This window comes from Lithobates pipiens, unplaced genomic scaffold (genome assembly GCF_037356315.1).
Source record: "Lithobates pipiens isolate NorthernLeopardFrog02 unplaced genomic scaffold, aLitPip1_a1.2 Scaffold_22, whole genome shotgun sequence".
Lineage (NCBI taxonomy): Eukaryota > Metazoa > Chordata > Amphibia > Anura > Ranidae > Lithobates > Lithobates pipiens.
Genome location: NW_027507784.1, coordinates 32,996,451 through 33,017,509, shown reverse-complemented (window position 1 = coordinate 33,017,509; position 21,059 = coordinate 32,996,451). Strand labels below are relative to the sequence as shown.

Sequence of the window (21,059 nt, the reverse complement as noted above, 5' to 3'; positions counted from 1 at the left end):
GTGGTGTGTGAGGGATCAGTACAGGAATAGTAGATATACAGGACAGGATGGAGATGTAGTGACGGCGCTGTGTGAAGGGTCAGTACAGAAATAGTAGATATACAGGACGGGATGGAGGTGTAGTGACGGTGGTGTGTGAGGGGTCAGTACAGGAATAGTAGATATACAGGACGGGATGGAGGTGTAGTGACGGTGGTGTGTGAGGGGTCAGTACAGGAATAGTAGATATACAGGGCAGGATGGAGGTGTAGTGACGGTGCTGTGTGAGGGATCAGTACAGGAATAGTAGATATACAGGACGGGATGAAGGTGAAGTGACGGCGCTGTGTGAGGGATCAGTACAGGAATAGTAGATATACAGGACAGGATGGAGATGTAGTGACGGCGCTGTGTGAAGGGTCAGTACAGGAATAGTAGATATACAGGGCGGGATGGAGGTGTAGTGACGGTGCTGTGTGAGGGATCAGTATAGGAATAGTAGATATACAGGATGGGATGGAGGTGTAGTGAGGGTGCTGTGTGAGGGATCAGCATAGGAATAGTAGATATACAGGATGGGATGGAGGTGTAGTGACAGCGCTGTGTGAGGGATCAGTACAGGAATAGTAGATATACAAGATGGGATGGAGGTGTAGTGACGGTGCTGTGTGAGGGATCAGTATCGGAATAGTAGATATACAGGATGGGATGGAGGTGTAGTGACGGTGCTGTGTGAGGGATCAGTACAGGAATAGTAGATATACAGGGCGGGATGGAGGTGTAGTGACGGTGCTGTGTGAGGGATCAGTACAGGAATAGTAGATATACAGGATGGGATGGAGGTGTAGTGACGGTGCTGTGTGAGGGATCAGTACAGGAATAGTAGATATACAGGGCGGGATGGAGGTGTAGTGACGGTGCTGTGTGAGGGATCAGTACAGGAATAGTAGATATACAGGATGGGATGGAGGTGTAGTGACGGTGCTGTGTGAGGGATCAGTACAGGAATAGTAGATATACAGGATGGGATGGAGGTGTAGTGACGGTGCTGTGTGAGGGATCAGTACAGGAATAGTAGATATACAGGGCGGGATGGAGGTGTAGTGACGGTGCTGTGTGAGGGATCAGTACAGGAATAGTAGATATACAGGACGGGATGGAGGTGAAGTGATGGTGCTGTGTGAGGGGTCAGTACAGGAATAGTAGATATACAGGACGGGATGGAGGTGAAGTGATGGTGCTGTGTGAGGGATCAGTACAGGAATAGTAGATATACAGGACGGGATGGAGGTGAAGTGATGGTGCTGTGTGAGGGGTCAGTACAGGAATAGTAGATATACAGGACAGGATGGAGATGTAGTGACGGCGCTGTGTGAAGGGTCAGTACAGGAATAGTAGATATACAGGACAGGATGGAGATGTAGTGACGGCGCTGTGTGAGGGTTCAGTATAGGAATAGTAGATATACAGGACAGGAGGAAGGTGTAGAGACGGCTAGACATGTGCAAAAGGAAAAAATTTGTTTAGTTTTGTTTCGTTTTAATTCGTTAATTAATTAATTTCGTTTAGTTATATTTGTTAAATTCGTTAAATTCATTTCGTATTTCGTTTAGTTTTCTGCCGAATTCGAAAAATCGGTCACATTCGAAAATATTTCAACCAAATTCGAAAATATTTCTACCAAATTCGAAATGATTTCAACATGATTCAAAATTATTTCAACCGGATTCGAAAATATTTTGCGACCCGACTTTAGGGCCATGTATCTCGGGGGCACTTGGTGCTAGAAACCCCGAGATATGTGGGCCCAAATTCGGGTCGCAAAATGTAATTCTCTGCTGCAGAAAAGTACTTTCATATTGCCCATATCTGGGGTCGCTTGGTGGCAGGTGACGTGGCAAGTGGACAATCCACAACTTGGTCACATGGCACTCGTGGCCGGTCACGTGGTACTCGTGTCAAGTCACGTGGCACTCGTGGCTGGTCACGTGGCACTCGTGTCAGGTTATGTGGCACTCGTGGCCGGCCACATGGCACTCGTGGCTGGTCATGTGGAACTCGTGTCAGGTCACGTGGCACTCGTGGCAGGTGTCATGGCAAGTGGACAATACACAACTTGTGGCAAGTGGACAATGACAAACCGCATATGTACTTGCCTTGCGATCGACATCTGTGACTTCTTCAATCAGGCATGCTGACAACTTCATTGATACCATAAATATAAATGAAATAAGATGTGTGTTTTTTTTTGCACTGGTACACTGCAAGTATGAAAAGTTGATGTGACAGATATATATAGTAACTAACTAACCATCTTCCAAAATGTCTAATTCAAATCGAAAAGATTAGAAAAAAAATAATTTAATAGAATAAAATAGAAAGAAAATACAACCATCTTCTGAAATTCAAATTTGAATAGAATAAATTAGAATTTCGCATAGTATGAATTCAAAATTGGATAGAAAAGATTACAATAAAATAGAAAATAGACTAGAAAAACGATAGAACAGAACAGAATAGAATATATTATATTTTATTCTGTTCTATTGTTTTTCTAGTCTATTCTTTTATATTCTATTAAAATCTTTTCTATTAAAATCGAAATAATTATATACTAAATTCAAATTTCGGAAGATGGTTATATATATATATATATATATATATATATATATATATATAGCCGACATTTGAATTGCGTATAGAATGAATTCGAATTTGAATAGAAAAGATTAGAATAGAAATAGAGAATAGACTAGAACAGTAGAACAGAATAGAATATAGATACTATCTATTTAATTTTAAAATTTTTTGCAGATTACCATTTGTTTTAATAAGATCTCCTGCAGACTATTAGCATCTATTTCATTTTTTGCAGATCTCCTGCAGACTATTAGTATCTATTTCGTTTTTCACCAGATCTCCTGCAGACTATTAGCATCTATTTCATTTTTAGCAGATCTCATGTAGACTCTTAACAGCCATTTCACTTCTTTTTTTGCAGATCTCCTGCAGACTGTTAGAATCAATTTCATTTTTCTTTTTTTGCAGATTACTATTTATTTCCATCAGATCTCCTGCAGACTATTAGCATCTATTTCATTTTTATTTTTATTTTTTGCATTAGAACAGCCATTTCCTTTAGATATAGATGCTAATAGTCTGCAGGAGATCTGCAAACAATGAAATATATGTTATTATAATGCAGGAAATCTGATGGAAAGAAATAGTAATCTCCCAAAAAAAGTGAAATAGATTCTAACAATCTGCAGGAGATCTGCAAAAAAAAGAAGTGAAATGGCTGTTAATAGTCTACAGGAGATCTGCTAAAAAAAAATAGATGCTAATGGTCTGCAGGAGATCTGGTTAGAATACAAAATAGATACTAATAGTCTGCAGGAGATATGCAAAAATGTAAATAGATGCTAATAGTTTGCAGGAGATCTTATGGAAACAATTAGTAATCTGCAAAAGAAATTAAAAATGAAATAGATAGTATTTATATTCTATTCTGTTCTATTGTTTTTCTAGTCTATTCTCTATTTCCATTCTAATCTTTTCTATTCAAATTCGAATTCATTGTATACGAAATTCGAATGTCGGAAAGAAAAATATATATATTATAAAACCACCATCTTCCGAAATTCGAATTTAGTATATAATGATTTCGATTTTAATAGAAAAGATTTTAATAGAATATAAAAGAATAGACTAGAAAAACAATAGAACAGAACAGAATAAAATATAATACTGTATATTCTATTCTGTTCTTTCATTTTTATAGTCTATTTTCTATTTTATTATAATCTTTTCTATCCAAATTTAAAATTAATTAATTTTTTGAATTTATACTATTCAAAATTCAAATTTATTCTATTTATAATTCATATTCAATATATTCATATTCATAAGATGGTTGTATATTCTTTCTATTTTATTCTATTAAATTATATTTTTTTCTAATCTTTTCTATTTGAATTAGAAATTTTGGAAGATGGTTAGTTACTTATATACATCTGTCACATCAACTTTGTGGGCCCCGTAACTCTGGGTCTCTTGGAGCTAGAAACCCCAAATTTGGATATGTTGTAGTGCTAGTTCGACTGTGTTTGCATACCATTTGGGGTTCCTAGCTATAAGTGGCCCCGAGATACATGGCCCTAAAGTTGGGTCGCAAAATGTCATTTTTAGAATTTGATTCGAATTTCGTTTGAATTCGTTAGCTGCTTGACCACGTCACTGCTTTATAAATTTGTTCCGGGTAGCATAGGCTTTCTCTACCCATGTGGCTGCTAGAGCTCTTTTAGATTGAGCATGAACACCCAATGGTGGATTGAGATCCAAAAGTAAAAGTTGATTCAATTGCAATTCTTAGCCATCTGACAATGGATCCTTTAGTGGTTTCCTGCCCTTTTTTGGTTCCAGCAAACAAAAGGAAAAAAGATTTAGAAATCCTGAGTAGTTTAGTTCATTCTAAATAGCATAAAACGATTCTTCTCACATCCAAAGAATGAAAACGGCTTTCCTTTTCCCCTAATGGGTCCCGACAAAACGTTGGCAAAACAATATCTTGAGAATGATGATACACTGACTACCTTTTGGAGGAAGGCCAGGTCAGTTTTCAGCAAAATCCTGTCTGGATAAATCATTAAGAATGGCTCTGACTGACAAACTATATAGATCACTAACCCTGCGTGCGGAAGTGACTGCAATTATTAGAACTGTCTTTAAAGTGACATACTGTATTTTAAGGTTGCAGTGTCCAGAGGTTCAAAAGGAGACTTGTTTAGAGCTTGTAGGACTACTGAGAGATCCCATTGGGTAAAAGTTCTACCTTTAACTGGTCTGGAATGGGACAAAGCCTTAAAAAAAAGACATTTGCAAAACAAGTATGTGAACCCTTTTGGAATGATATGGATTTCTGTACAACTGGAGTCCAATCAATGAGATGAGATTGGAGGTGTTGGTTACAGCTGCCCTGCCCTATAAAAAAAAACACACACCAGTTCTGGGTTTGCTTTTCACAAGAAGCATTGCCTGATGTGAATGATGCCTCGCACAAAAGAGCTCTCAGAAGACCTACGATTAAGAATTGTTGACTTGCATTAAGCTGGAAAGGGTTATAAAAGTATCTCCAAAAGCCTTGGTGTTCATCAGTCCACAGTAAGACAAATTGTCTATAAATGAAGAAAGTTCAGCACTGCTACTACTCTCACTAGGAGTGGGCGTCCTGTAAAGATGGATGCACAGTGCAAACTAGACTTGTGCACAACGGAAAATTTTGTTTAGTTTTGGTTCGTTGTCATTCGTAAAATACATAATTTCGTTCTTTTATATTCCTTATGTTACGTTAATAAGTTTTCGGATAATTCGTTATTATTCGTAGAGTGACGATATTCGTTATACTGAATCTCAAATCATGTCAAATTCATTTGTTATATGCGCTATAATTTCGTTCGTATTCGTTGAAATTCGATATTTATGTATGTATATACATTTGTGATAATGATTCGTAGTTTGGAAAGTCATTTGTTTATTGAATATTTTAACACACACAATGACAACGTCTCTTCTCCTCGGCTCAAATACAATACAACACCCTTCTTAGTTCTCAGGAATGCACTTTGCCAGTAATCCATTCTCTGAAACTCATGTTCGACTCAAACATTGCCTGTTCGCCTGTTCAGCGAACAGTGAACAATTTGGGTTGTTCGCTGCAAATTCGAAAAGCCGGAACACCCTGTACAAGTCTATGGGAGAAATCTAAAGTGCTAATTTTAAAGGCTTATATGCATGATATTGTCATAAAAAGTGTTTGGGGACCTGGGTCCTGCCCCAGGGGACATGGATCAATGCAAAAAAAGCTTAAAAAATGCATTTTTTTCAGGAGCAGTGATTTTAATAATGATTAAAGGCAAACAATAAAAGTGTAATATTCCTTTAAATTTCATTCCCTTGGGGGTGTGTATAGTATGCCTGTGAATGGGGCGCATGTTTCCTGTGCTTAGAACTGTCCCTGCACAGTGTCATTTCTGTAGGAAAAACAGTCATTTAAAATCACTTGTGGCTATAATGATTTGTCGGCTCCTGTAACACAAAGAACACTCATTGAAAGTCATTGATAAAAAAAAAGCGTGGGGTTTCCCCAAATTCAATTACCAGGCCCTTCAGATCTGGTATGGATATTAAGGGGAACCCCGCGTCAAATAAAAAAAAAATGACGTGAGGTTCCCCTAAAAATCCATACCATCCAAGCACACAACCTGGCAGGCCGCAGGAAAAGAGGGGGGACGAGAGAGCGCACCTCCTCCTAAACCGTACCAGGCCACATGCCCTCAACATTGGGAGGATGCTTTGGGGTCCCCACCAAAGCACCATGTCCCCATGTTGATGAGGACAAGTGCCTCATCCCCACAACCCTGGCCGGTGGTTGTGGGGGTCTGCAGGCGGGGGGCTTATCAGAATCTGGAAGCCCCCTTTAACAAGGGGACCCCCAGATCCCGGCCCCCCTGTTTGAAATGGTAAGGGGGTACAAAAGTACCCCTACCATTTCACAAAGAAAGTGTAAAAAATAGTTAAATAAGACAAACACACTTTTGAAAAAGTCCTTTATTAAAAAAAAAAAAATTAAAAGGATTCCAGCGGTGGTAATCCACTCTTGCTATCCAGCGATGGATGATCATCTCTCCGGGGTCCAGAGATGGCTGATCTGATCCAGCGACGGGTGATCTCTCCCTGCAGTCCAGCGCTGCGTTGTCCATCCATCCTTTCTCTGTCTCCACTGGGGGAGACACTGCGGGATCCCGGCAGCCTGACATTTCTTATATGAGGAGGGCGGGGCCACCCGTCACCTGACCCCGCCCCATCTGTCGCTAGTGAGGAAGCCTGGCTTCCCCAATGACGTATGTGTGACCCCGCCCCCCTCTGATGTAACACAGGTTTCTGTTACATCAGAGGGGGCGGGGTCACCCACACATCATTGGGGAAGCCAGGCTTCCCCACTAGCGTCAGAGGGGGGCGGGGTCAGGTGACGGATGGCCCCGCCCTCCTCATATAATAAATGTCAGGCTGCCGGGATCCCGCAGTGTCTCCGCCAGTGGAGACAGAGAAAGGATGTATGGACTGCGCTGCGCTGGACTGCAGGGAGAGATCACCCGTCGCTGGATCAGATCAGCCATCGCTGGACCCCGGAGAGATGATCATCCGTCGCTGGATAGCAAGAGTGGATTACCACCGCTGGAATTTTTTTTAATTTTTTTTATTTTTAATTAAGGACTTTTTCAAAAGTGTGTTTGTCTTATTTAACTATTTTTTACACTTTCTTTGTGAAATGGTAGGGGTACTTTTGTACCCCCTTACCATTTCAAATAGGGGGGGCCGGGATCTGGGGGTCCCCTTGTTAAAGGGGGCTTCCAGATTCTGCTAAGTCCCCCGCCCACAGACCCCCACAACCACCGGCCAGGGTTGTGGGGATGAGGCCCTTGTCCTCATCAACATGGGGACATGGTGCTTTGGGGGGACCCCAAAGCTTCCTCCCAATACTGAGGGCATGTGGCCTGGTATGGTTCGGGGGGACACTCTATTGCCCCCTCTTTTCCTGCGGCCTGCCAGGTTGCGTGCTCGGATAAAGGGTGTGGTATGGATTTTTAGGGGGAACCCCACGTCATTTTTTTTTATTTGACGTGGGGTTCCCCTTAATATCCATACCAGACCTAAAGGGCTTTTTTATTTTTTATTTTATTTTTTTATTATAAATGACTTTCAATGAGTGTTCTCTGTATTACGGGACCTGACAATTCATTATAGCCGCAAGTGATTTTAAATGACTTTTTTTCCTGCAGAAATGACACTTTGTGCAGGGACAGTTCTAAGCACGGGAAACATGCGCCCCTTCACAGGCATACTATAGACACCCCCCAGGTATGAAATTTAAAGGAATATTACACTTTTATCGTTTAACTTTAATCATTATTAAAATCACTGCTCCCGGAAAAACTGCAGTTTTAAAAAAAAAAAAATTTGCATTGATCCATGTCCCCTGGGGCAGGACCCAGGTCCCCAAACACTTTTTAGAACAGTAACTCGCATATTAGCCTTTAAAATTAGCACTTTAGATTTTGAACATTCGAATCCCATAGAGTTTAATAGGGTTCTAAAGTTCACACGAAGTTTAGGTCTGTTCGCAGGTTCTTGTGCGAACCAAACCGGGGGATGTTCGGCTCATCCTTAGTTGTGACTTAGATGAAGATCAGATCACATTTTATGACCAATTTGTACAGAACTCCATATCATTCCAAAAGGGTTCACATACTTTTTTTGCAACTGTATAGTGTATAGTGTATATGATTAAGGGTTCCGAAGCAACAGAGCATTCCAGAAAGACTCCCAAAGCTGCTACCTGGACTGTATGTGTGCTGATCCATAGTTTCTTGTTTGCTCCTTGTTGAAAAGATTCCAGAACTGAGATAGGATCTTCCTAAGGCCGTGAATTGGACAGGCACCAAGAGTTGTACTTTTTCCAAACTTTTCCTTTATATAGCCCTCGTAACCTCCTTATGACTTGACAGTAGAGTGTCTACTAAGCGTTGGGAGAAACTTTTCTTCTAGCAGTTGCCTTTCAGAAACGACACAGTGAGGCATACGTTTTTCCACGTGTGGATAACACAGGGGACCTTGTAGCAGCAGGTCCTTCCTAATTGGTAGTGTCCGATACGTCTTGACCACCAAATGGAGGATAGATGAAAACCACTGCCTTTTCGGCCAGAAAGGAGCCATGAATATGACTGCCACTCTGTTTGAAATCTTCTTCAGGACCTGCAAAATTAGCTGGAAGGGTGGAAATGGCATAACGCAGCTGGAAGTCCCATTTTTGACTGAGAGCATCTGTCCCAACCGCTCCGTCTTCTCTGTTCAGGGAAAAAAAAGTCAGGTTTTGGCATTCTGCTGGTTCACAAACAGGTCTACTTGCGGCTGACCCCAAACTTGGACAAAGTTGCGAAAGACATCTTGATTTAAGCACCATTCGCCCTATCTCACTTCTTAGGAAATCGGCTACCAGATCAGCAAACCCTTGAGATGAACTGCTGACAAGGATGCTGAATTGACTTCTGCCCAACTCAGTGCAGAATTAAACATGATGACCCAGGAGCTTCCGAGAGAATGTTAAAACTGCTAGAGTGATCGCTTTTAGTTCTCTCCAGTTGGAATAATTTTCCGCTTGTAGCCTTGACCACTGTCCCTGCGTCAGATGGCTCCCCAGATATGTTCCCCAGCCCCAGGAGCTGGCATCTGTGGTGAGGATCTTTCCTACTGGAAAAGACTAAGCCAGGCCGCTTGAGTGTATCTCTTGCTTCCTCCACCGCCAAAGGCATCTTTTTACCCTGGTGGGCACTGTCACCATGATGTCCAGTGAGGCCAAGTCCATACTCCACACTCTCAGGATGAATTGTCTCAGGGGCCCAAAGTGTATTCTTGCCCACTGGACCACTGGCATGGAGGCCGTTAGCAAGCCAAGAGCTGACACGAGGAATCTTACTGACACCTGCTGATTGCTCTGCAGTAGAGTCAGGGCTGTCCAAATCGTATGCCTTTTCTGTTCTGGCAAGAAAATCTTCTGTTCCGCCAAACAAATGCAAAACCCCAGAAATAGGACTTTCTTGGACAGGGTCAGAATGGATTTTTGCACATTTATGACCCAGCCCAAGCTCTGCAGATGGTTGCGGGCCACCTGTAGGTCCTTTCTCAACTGGTCCTCGGAGCTTGCCAGAAACAAAAGATCGAGATATGGAATTACCATGATGCCTCTGAGCCTTAAGGGAGCTACGGCCTCCTCCATCACCTGAATAGGCGGGGGAGGAGGATGACAGGCCAAAAGGCAAACCCCTGAACTGCAGGTGCTGGAACTGTTGCCCTGATCTCAAGGCCAGTCTAAAAAACGTTTTGAGAGTGCTCTTTGATTGGGATGAGGAGATAAGCGTCAATGACATGCAACAGTCTGGAAACAGCAGATTTCTGACCGAAAAGATCAAGTCCATCTGGAACTTTTTGTATAGTATCGGATTGTTTAAGGGCTTCAGGTTGAGGATTAAACAGAATTTCCTGGATGGTGGAAATTCCTGGATGCCATGAAGACCAGGTTCTTCATGCCAAGAGCTTTTACCGGATTTTTTGGAATATCCATCACAAAATACCTTCTTGGTGGAGCCTCTGCAAATTCAATTTCGTACCCCTTGTTGACAGGATTCCGGATGGACCAGCGTGTTATTTTCTCCCACTGTGGAAGGAAAGCCTGTAGTCTTCCCCCCACTGGAAGCGACAAGTAATTGAGACTTCTCGGGCTGTGTAGGAGTATGGAAAAGCACTCCTTCCGTTTCTCTCGCTTTCTGCGACCCCCAGATTTTCCTTTGCCCCTGAGACATACTTTTTCTTTTATGCTGTGTGGTTTAGGATGGATTCTAAATCTGGCCCAAAGAGGAGGTCTCCTGAAAACGGGATTCCACATAGTCTAACCTTGGAGGCTGAGTCTCCCTACCAGGTCTTATGCCATGAGGCCCTTCTTGCTGAATTAGACAAGGCCGCTGAGCATGCTGTCATGTGTATGGATTCTGCGGATGCATCCGCTATATATCCAACTGCTCTTGCGATTGTAGGGAAAGAATATAAAATTTCTTCTTTCAGGGTCCCTGCACTAATATGTGCTTTAAGCTGGCTTAACCAGTGTCCTAGATTTCTTAGCATGCATGTGACAGCCTTAGCCGGCTTCAAATTCTCCATTGTGGATTGCCATGCTCTCTTCAGCAACAAATCCATCCTTTTATTCATTGCCTCCTTTTTAGACTTTCCATGTCCTCAAACGCAAAGTCTTTGGTTTTTGAGACTTGGGAGAAGAGGGCATCCAACTTAGGCATTTTGTTCCAAACTGAACTGGAATCTTCCTCAAATGGGAACGTTTTTGATTTTGATTTTGAAAAAAATTGTTTTCTTTTTGGATCCTAGTATTCCTTTTCCATGTCAGAGATAGCTGAATGGACAGGAAAACATTTTACCTTATGGCCCGCTAAGCCCCAGGTACATTTTATCATAAAGTGAGAGATCCCTTTCCTCCCCCAAATATCTAAGGTGACTTGAATTGCTTTGAGAAGACTGTCTACTTCTTCTAGTGACAATTTATATTTTGATGCTGAGGCATCTATAATCTCTTCCCCATCATCTTCTGAATCCCCTTCAGATTGTGATGGAAAGGCATCAACCTGTGTTGAGGGAATCCCTGACCCTGCATCAAAGGAAACTGATGACTGTGGTGTGGCTGTGGGATCCAAAGCACACTGGGAGGAAGACCTCAACAAATCTCTAAAAGACTGTAAAGTTGCACTCCACTCAGCCTTCATAGAAGCCAAAAATCACTGGGTGCTGCAGCCGTTTCTTCTCTCATCCATTGCAAAGCCTGCAGCGTTGCTATGTCTCCTGTTCCTGGGATCCGGGAAAGCAACTGCACCAGCCCAGGACCAGACATAGGCACTGACTAGGTCCTCCCCTCTCCCCCTGCATCCAGCGGATGGAACTGATGCTGCACGCCCAGGTGAAAACTCCGCCCTGCCCAGAAATTATATCAATGGCATGCCCCGATGCTGCTTGACACCAAAAAGATGGCCGCCGCCATGCACAAGACATGAGGGGCTGCAGCTTGTCAGTCGGTACTGGCTCTCCTCGAACACTGAAGGGGGAGAGAGGAGCCAGGAACAGGCTCCCTCACCTGGGACACTGCCTGGAGGACCCTTGCTGCTAAAAAAGTTAAAAGGTAACCTCTCTCAGGTAGCACCTGAGAGAATGTAGTGCCCACAGTCCCTGTGCGCTCCTACCTGGCCAGAGGAAACACAATAATTGAGGACCGTAGCATGGGTTGTCAGCACCAGACACGTCATTTGCGCCCCTAACCCACGGACATTTAGCACTCCCTGAGTCCCTTTTAACTCGTACAGTATTAAAACCCCTTATAATACATTTTAGGATGTGCCACTCTCTTTGTTTTCCTTTCTTTCCCTTTTATCTCTCTCTATCCTATTTTCTTGTTTTTTATCTCATCCCTCTCTCTAGCCATATTTCTTGTCCTTTCTCTTATTCTTTCTCTCCCTTTTTCTTTGTTCCTCCCCCTCTTTTCCTCTCCCCTCCATGTATTCTCTATTTTTATTCCTTCTCTTACTCCTTTGTGGGGGGGGGGGGGGTAGCAGGGAGTTGGGATGAGTGGCAGTGCTGGTGGAGAGTTGGGATCAGCCATCTTAGGTGCTCTTGATCAAGGTCATCTGCTTATCTGAGAACTGTAGTGGGGAATTTTAATAGTAACTCTAATCACAGGTAGTGTTACTCACTGTGTCTTCGACTTCATGGTGTCTCGCAGCAGTGACACCTATGCCAAAATCGAGAGATAGGGTCTCCTCCAGCCTGTCCCACTTCACATTCCTCACGAGTCAGCTAACCTCTAGTCTCTGCCCCCCACCCATGCCAGGAACTGAATGGGCAGCGGCAAAAAGGCTGAATGGGCGGCCGCGGGCTCCAGGGACAGCCCTTCTGGGTGGCTGCGAAAAGGCTGGGATAGCGGTGCTGGCTTTCAGGAACAGCTTAGGATTCTGTGACCCCTTGCAAATCGTCATTTGACCCCCAAGGGGGTCCCGACCCCCAGGTTGAGAACCACTGATGTAGGTGAAGATCATGGGAAATCAACATATTAGGCAAAATGGGGCCAGAATTAAGGGCTAGAATAATGCTTGTGAAATTAGTCCAACAAAGGTTTATACACAGAACTCTTTTCTCTTCTCTTAGCCTGCCTTTAAGAAGCTGTTTTATGCAGTGCCTCCCATTGTCTGTTGTGGGTCTATAGGTCACAGTGAAGGAGTGGGCAAGGCATTATGGGGGGGGGGGCAATGTCCTCCCACTTGATATGCACCAAAAAATAAACCCATGAATTTGAATATACTGTAGGAGATTCAATTCAGATTTATCACCAAAATCAATTAAATCATGGTTGGTTTCTAGAATTGTTATTTTATACCCTTTTTTTTAACAGAGCTTATCTTGATGCCAAGACATTGGAGAACATTGATGCCAACATCCCGTGAAAGCTCCAAACCATCACAGACCATCATCATTCCCTTGCCATGCCATAAGAACTTCGGGAAACATGGGTGGAATCTGATTTACATGGATAGAAAATTTGCTTTGTAGCTCTGGGTTTAAATTTATGTAGTGAGACTTTTGCTTGAGTTTGTATGTTCTTCCTATGATTTGTCCAGGTTCTCCGGTTCCTTCCCACAAAACCCAAATTAATGAATCAATTTACTTCCTATCTTGGTTTTAGCATGTGTTGGGAACATAGACATACAAGTCTGTGACTTCCAATATCAAGTTGCGTAACATTTTCCATAAAGAGTGAATCTGTGCAATATGAATTTAATCTTATTCAACCATTATCAAGTGAATTCCATGAAAAAAAATTGAACAATCATCAGCACACTATACACAGTCCATTCAATTGTTGGTAGATCTCCAATGTGAAAACAGCAAGCAATACACCCAAGAATAGTGATGAGAAAAGATGTGCCTTCCACCTCCACACACACTGCCGTTTACCGATGCCTGTTGATCTCCTATTACAGGAGATCACATTGGCTCCTGGCTTAATACCCGGCCCGGCTCTTTAAATATGCAGCAAAGGTCACAGCGTCTTCCCAGAAGTTTATCATTCACAGGTACACAGCTGCTTTTCCTATACGCATTTCAATTTCACTTTAATCACAGATTTTTCACTTAATTCATTTTTTGACAGCGCAGTAATTTTTCATTTTTATTTTTTTCTGGTTATAAGTCTGTGAGCTCCATCTGGAAACAGCGATTGTCATCATTTATACTCTTAGATTCTGTATAATCTGCTAATGCTATAAAAAAAAAAAAAAAAAAAAAAAAAACATGAAGTATTTCTACAGAATGTATTTCTTTATCAGAAATCTGTTCCATCAAAGGAACAGATACACACTAGCTAATGTCTATTGTCCTAATATGGGTCCAAAAAAAATACTTACATGGGATTTTGAATGCTCTAGCGGATTTTAAGCAGGGCCAAGTGATCTTAGTAGGAGATCTAAATTTTGTTATTGATCCTGATCTAGATAGTACGTCACGTGTCCCCCCTCAGGAAATTAAACAACATAGATTATTTAACCACTTGGCGCCCGCCCTATATCAGATGCACGGCGGCATAGTGGTTTCAAAATCCTGACCGGACGTCATGATGCGATCATGATTTTGAGCCGCTGCGCACCCCCGGGGCGCGCATCGCGGTGATCGTTGTTGCGGGGTGTCAGTCTGACACACTGCAACTACGATCTCGGTAAAGAGTCTCCGACGGAGACACTTTACCACCTGATCAGCCGTGTCCAATCACGGCTGATCACAGTGTAAATAGGAAAAGCCCGTGATCGGCTTTTCCTCACTCGCGTCTGTCAGGCGCGAGTAGAGGAGAGCCGATCGGCTGCTCCTCTGACAGGGGGGGTCTGTGCTGATCGATTATCAGTGCAGCCCCCCCGAGGATGCCCACACTGGACCACCAGGGACACCACCAGACCACCAGGGATGCCCAGCACAAGGTAACCCTCCCTAGACCACCAGGGATGCCAGTCAGTGCCCACAATGGATGCCAATCAATGCCCATAATGGATGCCAATCAGTGCCCAGGGCATCACTGATTGGCATGCATTATTGTTTGGCACTGATTGGCGTCCATTAGTACAGTATAACATAATACAATGCCGCCTATCAGTGCCCACCTGTGCCGCCTATCAGTGCCCACCTGTGCCACCTATCAGTGCCCATCCATGCTCATTTGTGCCACCTATCCATGCCCATCTGTGCCGCCTATCCATGCCAATCCGTGCCAGCTATCAGTGCCAATTTGTGCCACCTATCAGTGCCCATCCGTGTCGCCCATCAGTGCCACCCATCAGTGCCGCCTATCAGTGCCGCCTATCAGTGTCCATCAATGCCACCTCATCAGTGCCACTTCATTGATGCCACCTCATTGGTGCCCATCAGTGCCGCCTTATCAGTGCCCATCAGTGTAGCCCCATCAGTGCCCATCAGTGAATGAGAAAACGTACTTATTTACAAAGTTTTGAAACTGAAACAAACAAAAAAAAATATTTTTTTTCAAAATTTTCTGTATTTTTTTTTTGTTTAGCAAAAAATAAAAACCGTAGAGGTGATCAAATACCACCAAAAGAAAGCTCATTTGTGGGGGAAAAAAATGATAACATTTTCATTTGAGTACAGTGTAGCATGACCGCGCAATTGTCATTCAAAGTGCGACAGCGCTGAAAGCTCAAAATTGGTCTGGGCAGGAAGGTGTTTAAGTGCCTGGTATTGAAGTGGTTAAAAAAATAAATAAATACATACACAACAGCTTGTGGATATATGGAGAATAGGTAATCTGGGGAAAAAGAAGGATTATACTTATTCCTCGGTACATGATATGTATGCGAGACTGGACTATATATTTGTAGATCATGAAACACTGGAAAACGTGGTAGATGTGGAGATAGGAACTATCTCCCCGTCTGACCACGCACTTGTGATAGCTAAAATTTGTGAGGGGGAAATGGAGGGTAGAAAAGGCACATGGAGACTCAATGAGGCTCTAATAGAAAATGAGGAAGTAGAGAGAGAGCTATAAAAATAGAGAGAGAGAACAATATTTTAAAATTAACGACACAATAGATGTGTCTAAAGCAACAATCTGGGAGGCTCATAAGGCCCTGATACTGGGGAAAAAAAAGAAAGTGAACAGAGATTGAATAACAAAGAAAGAACTATATGAGTAAGGCCCCTTTCACACGGGACGGATCAGTAATGATCCGCCCCGTGATGATCCGCTCGCTCAGCGGGGATCGCTCCGTTGTCCCCGCTGAGCCGGCGGCGGACAGGGCGGTCTCCGCACACTGTGCAGGGACCGCCCTGTCAGCTCTCCGCTCTCCTCTATGGGGATTGGATGAGCACGGACCGTCTGTCCGTGTTCATCCGATCCGCTCTGTAGACGGATAGAAAAATAGGATTTTCCTCCGTCTGCAGAATCGGACCATAGCAGAGGCGGACGATATCGGGTGTCTGCGGATGTTCATCCGCAGACACCCGCTATCCCATAGGGATGCATGTATGTCCTTATTTCATCCTCAAACGGATGGATGAAATACGGACATAATGTCTGCATGTGTGAAAGGGGCCTTAGAGCTAAAACATAAGAGACATTCAGATAGAAATATACATAAGGAGATCATTAAAAAACATTTACAATTAAATGATATGATGGAACAAGAAACAAGAAAAGCATTTAAGAATGTAGCTAAAGAAAGATACATGTGGGGAAACAAGATGGGGAAACATCTGGCAAGGTTATCAAGCGAAAAAAAAAAACGTTAAACTATATTGAAAGGATCAAAAACGAGTGTGGGGGAATGAAATCTAGAACATCGGAGATAGCAAATGCTTTTAAAACATACTATAGAGCACTATACTCAATTAGAAGTACAGAGACAGGAGATCAGAAGCAGATTAGGAAAGCTAAAATACAAAAAATACCTGACTGAAGCAAATTTACCTAAAATAACAATAGCAAGTGCCAAGAGATTAGACGAGCCTATTACGGTAGATGAAATTTATAAAGCATTAAAGGAAACCCCTAATGGGAAAAGTCCGGGTCCGGAGGGATTTTCAATTAAGTATTATAAGAAATTCAAAGAGCAACTAGCCCCAGAATTGTGTAAATATCTGAATAAAATAGGGGAGAAAGAAGACCTGAGGAAAGAATCGCTGTTGGCAAACATAACGGTTATACCAAAGCCTGGAAAAGACAAATCAATTTGTTCTAACTACAGGCCCATAGCGCTGTTGAACGCTGACACAAAGCTATATGCGAAGGTGTTAGCAACAAGACTGAAAAATCTTATGCCTGAACTAATATACGGGGACCAAGTAGGGTTTGTACCAGGCAGAGAGGGGAGAGACAACAGTTTAAGAACTCTGTTACTGATGGGTAAAGATAAGGAAAATAACCCTCCAATGATATTAATATCGATCGATGCCAAAAAGGCATTTGATCGAGTAGATTGGTGCTTTATGATGGAAACCCTCCAGAACATAGGTTTAGGCCCAAAGATGTTGAAATGGATAAATAATTTATATACACAGCCAACAGCTAGAGTGGGGGTAAATGGGAGTATGTCACCCGCATTCGAAATGTTAAATGGGACAAGGCAGGGGTGCCCGCTATCACCCCTCCTGTATGTGATGACCCTGGAACCATTACTTGCAAAAATTTGAAATAACGTTAATATAGGGGGGGGGGGGGGGGTGTACAGTTGGGCGATGAGGAACATAAAGTATGACTAACCCTCGACTGTCCCTACCTTGCTTAATAAAATAAATAAGGGACTATGGAGCTCTCACAAACTTTAAAATAAACCCCATAAAAACAGTTATATCGAATATAGGCTTGGACAAAATGGAAGAGTACCTATTACAACAAGAATTTCCTTTTACTTGGGAGAAAAAAGAAATAAACATATTAAGTTATAAAAATTGCAACTTTGGCCCAAGATCTATATCAAGCTAATTACACTCCACTATTAAATGAAATTAAAGTGGAGGGCCGCCCTGAAAAAAAAAGTCAAATCTGAAAAAAAAAAATGAAAAATATTTTTTTTATTTTTTTACTTACCAGAAATGCCTGTTGCTAGGCACATCATCCTAATCTGCCTCTTCCTCCTCCGCGGAGATCTTCTTTCTTCTCTCCTCGTCGCGTTGTCTTCTGGGTAATGAGTCGCGCTGTGTTCTGGGAACTGTGTGTCTCATTCACAAAGCGCTGCGCGACTCGCGCATGTGCAGTAGGAAACACTGCCTGTTTCCCTTACATAGAATGGCGGCGCCGGGACCCGTGAGCCGAGGGACGGGTCGGCCTCGGGCAGCCGACATCGCGGGCGCCCTGGACAGGCAAGTGTGCTTATTAAAAGTCAGCAGCTACAGTGTTTGCAGCTGCTGACTTTAATTTTTTTTTTTTTTTAAACCGGCCCTCCTCTTTAAAGTAGAGCTAAGGAATATAAAAAAGGGATCAATCACATGGATTGGTAGAATTAATATGTTGAAGATGGTGATTTTACTAAAAATTACTTACAAATTTCAAATGCTCCTGATTAGTATACCAAAAGGTAATAAAAACTATTTTCTAAAAATTTATATGGCAAAATAAAAAATCAAGGGTAAATTATAATTTATTAACTAGGAAAAAAAAAAAAAAGGCGGGATGGCACTGCCAGACACACATAGGTATTATATAGCAATCACTTTAGCGAGATTGGTGGAATGGGCCAACATAGGCACTAATAAGAAATGGTGGGAATGCCCAGAGATAAAACAATATTGGCAAAGTATACTAGACTATATACAGTAGAGATAATAACCGGGGATAGGATTCCATATTGCCCCAGGGCTTGTTTATTTAATGGCTCGGAGAAAAAGAAGGATCAATATAAAAAAAAACCTTAGTACCATTTTTGCTCAATGCGGCAAAAGCCCTCATCCCTAAAAGATGGTTAGAGATTAAAAAACCTACCATTAGAGAATGGATACAGAGAGTAGAGTATATCAATAATATGGAATATTTAAGCAATATGGAGAAAGACCGAATGAATAGATATTGAGAAATGTGGGAAAAGTGGAGAATGTTCAAAATTACTGAAAGCTACACACAGTCAATAGCAGAAGCAACATAAAGTGGATTCAAAGGGGGTCAACAGAATACAGGGGGTGGGGGGTGGAGGGGAGGGGGGCATATAGGGAAATGAATAAGAGTGATATGATAAAGTAGATTGTTTTTATAATGAAATATATGGTTTGTGATAGAAACGATATAATAAAATAAAACTTAAATTACAAAGAAATCTGTTCCATCTTTTATTATGCAATTGAAAATAATTAAAAATTATAATGTTATTTGACCAACAGAGATTCATGGAGTTATTGCTTGGAGCAAAATTTTGTGCTCAGAGAAATTTTGAAAAAAAAAAAAAAATCGAATAATTTAAATACTCCAGAACCAGCTGTTGTAGTAAAATGACCGGTTGTATATACAGCCACTCCTGTTCTGAGTGGCTGTATATACAAATCTTTTTTTTTATGTGCCTGTGATCTTGATGTGATTGGACAGTGCACATTATAGGCAAAAGGTACAGAGCCAGTGAGAATGGCTCTGTATTATGTGATCGCTGTGACCCGTTCCAGCAATCAGAAGGGTAAACAATGAATGATTAGCAGCTAGCTTTCCCTTTTCCTCTCACACACAGAGCCATTGTGAGAGGAAGGAGAAGAAGAGTCATGTGCCAATCGCAGCCAGTGTTCCAATGTGTGCCAGAGCCTGATGACAGCCAGTACCGGCTCCTGATGACAGCCAGTACCGACTCCTGATGACAGCCAGTACCGACTCCTGATGACAGCCAGTACCGGCTCCTGATGACAGCCAGTACCGGCTCCTGATGACAGCCAGTACCGGCTCCTGATGACAGCCAGTACCGGCTCCTGATGACAGCCAGTACCGGCTCCTGATGACAGCCAGTACCGGCTCCTGATGACAGCCAGTACCGACTCCTGATGACAGCCAGTACCGACTCCTGATGACAGCCAGTACCGACTCCTGATGACAGCCAGTACCGACTCCTGATGACAGCCAGTACCGACTCCTGATGACAGCCAGTACCGACTCCTGATGATATCTGTGCCAGATGACAACTATGACATTAACATATAGAAGTGAGATGATATCACATATATTTCAGTTCAGTGATATTGCACTTTATGCAAAATATTGCAATCCAGTGGTTAATAGTTTTTACAAATGCTCTCAAAATAGAATGTGAAAGGGCAGCTTGAGCCTGCATGATTGAATGATAGGATAAGGGCCACAGAAATGAAGGGGAAGCTCTGCTGTGGTGGAGGGCTCTAATGTGGTCAGGTACTCTTATGAGAAGGAGGTTCAGATTTCCTATTGACATTTAACATATACATTTCTTACATATTGGGCTGCAGTGCCTCAAGATTTTCAATACTTTTAAAGGGTGCTGCACCTGAAAAAAGGTTGAGAAACATTGCATTAACATCATCTCACAAGCCCTCAGAAGAATACTTTAGGTGACCTCAATCAGAGAAGGAGAGATCTGTACACTCTGAGCTCCCACTTTGGTATATTTCTCAGATTATAGTGATCACAGTATGTTTCATCCCTAATAAAATCAAAAATATTAGTCGCAGGGAAAATGATTCCTTCTGGTAGTACACATTATGAGCAAAGTGCAGGTATAAAATGTAATGTCCTAGTTGTACAGAACTCCCTAGAGATAGCCAAACTAGTCATGAGGATTTCAGCTTTGCTGTGGTTGGATTGAAGTGCTAGTGTTGGAATCCTAACCTGACCCAGCCATCAGAACTAGCTGGTGTCAGTACTAGAATCCCTTTAGGACCCAGCACAACTCACCTGACACAGCCTGTGTCTGGGAAACAACAGTGATTGGCCTGCTCACGTTTAAATCACCTGTATCAGCATTCAGTCAGCGCTCGTGTTAGAGTTCACTCGTGTTTGATCCAGCTGATATTTGCTCTGTGACTTTCGTGTTTGACCCGGCTTGTTTGACCCTCCGTACTTGCTTCTGATTCTGTACCGTTTGGATTCTGATCTACCTGTGTATGACTCAGCTTGCCTAGACTACGCTTTGCCTGATTCTACTAGTACCCTCATCTGCAGCAGTGAACCACAAGGTCCAGCAATCATATATCCTCACCTACAGCAGTGAACTACAAGGTCCAGCAATCATCTACCTTCGTCTGCAGCGGTGTACTACAAGTCTCAGCTGACCTGCTCTGCTTAGACCTGCTCATGGTATGTGCTTTGAACTCTTTGTATAATCAGCACACCTGAACTGTTACTTGTTATCTGCACCTAGCCTGACATTAACACGAGCCAATACATAAAGGGAAACCTATCATGAATCCTGAAC

General features: G+C 42.5%; 1 protein-coding gene across 1 annotated transcript in view; it reads left to right on the top strand.

The window, feature by feature from the left end:
- The window catches only part of LOC143923525 (uncharacterized), a 151,186-nt gene extending 136,940 nt beyond the window's left edge, over window positions 1-14,246 (top strand). Inside the window, exon 9 of the mRNA XM_077447248.1 lies at window positions 13,037-14,246. Coding sequence (XP_077303374.1) covers window positions 13,037-13,088 — 52 coding nt within the window. The 3' untranslated portion in view covers window positions 13,089-14,246. The remainder of the gene's footprint in view (window positions 1-13,036) is intronic.
- Window positions 14,247-21,059: the final 6,813 nt, after the last annotated feature.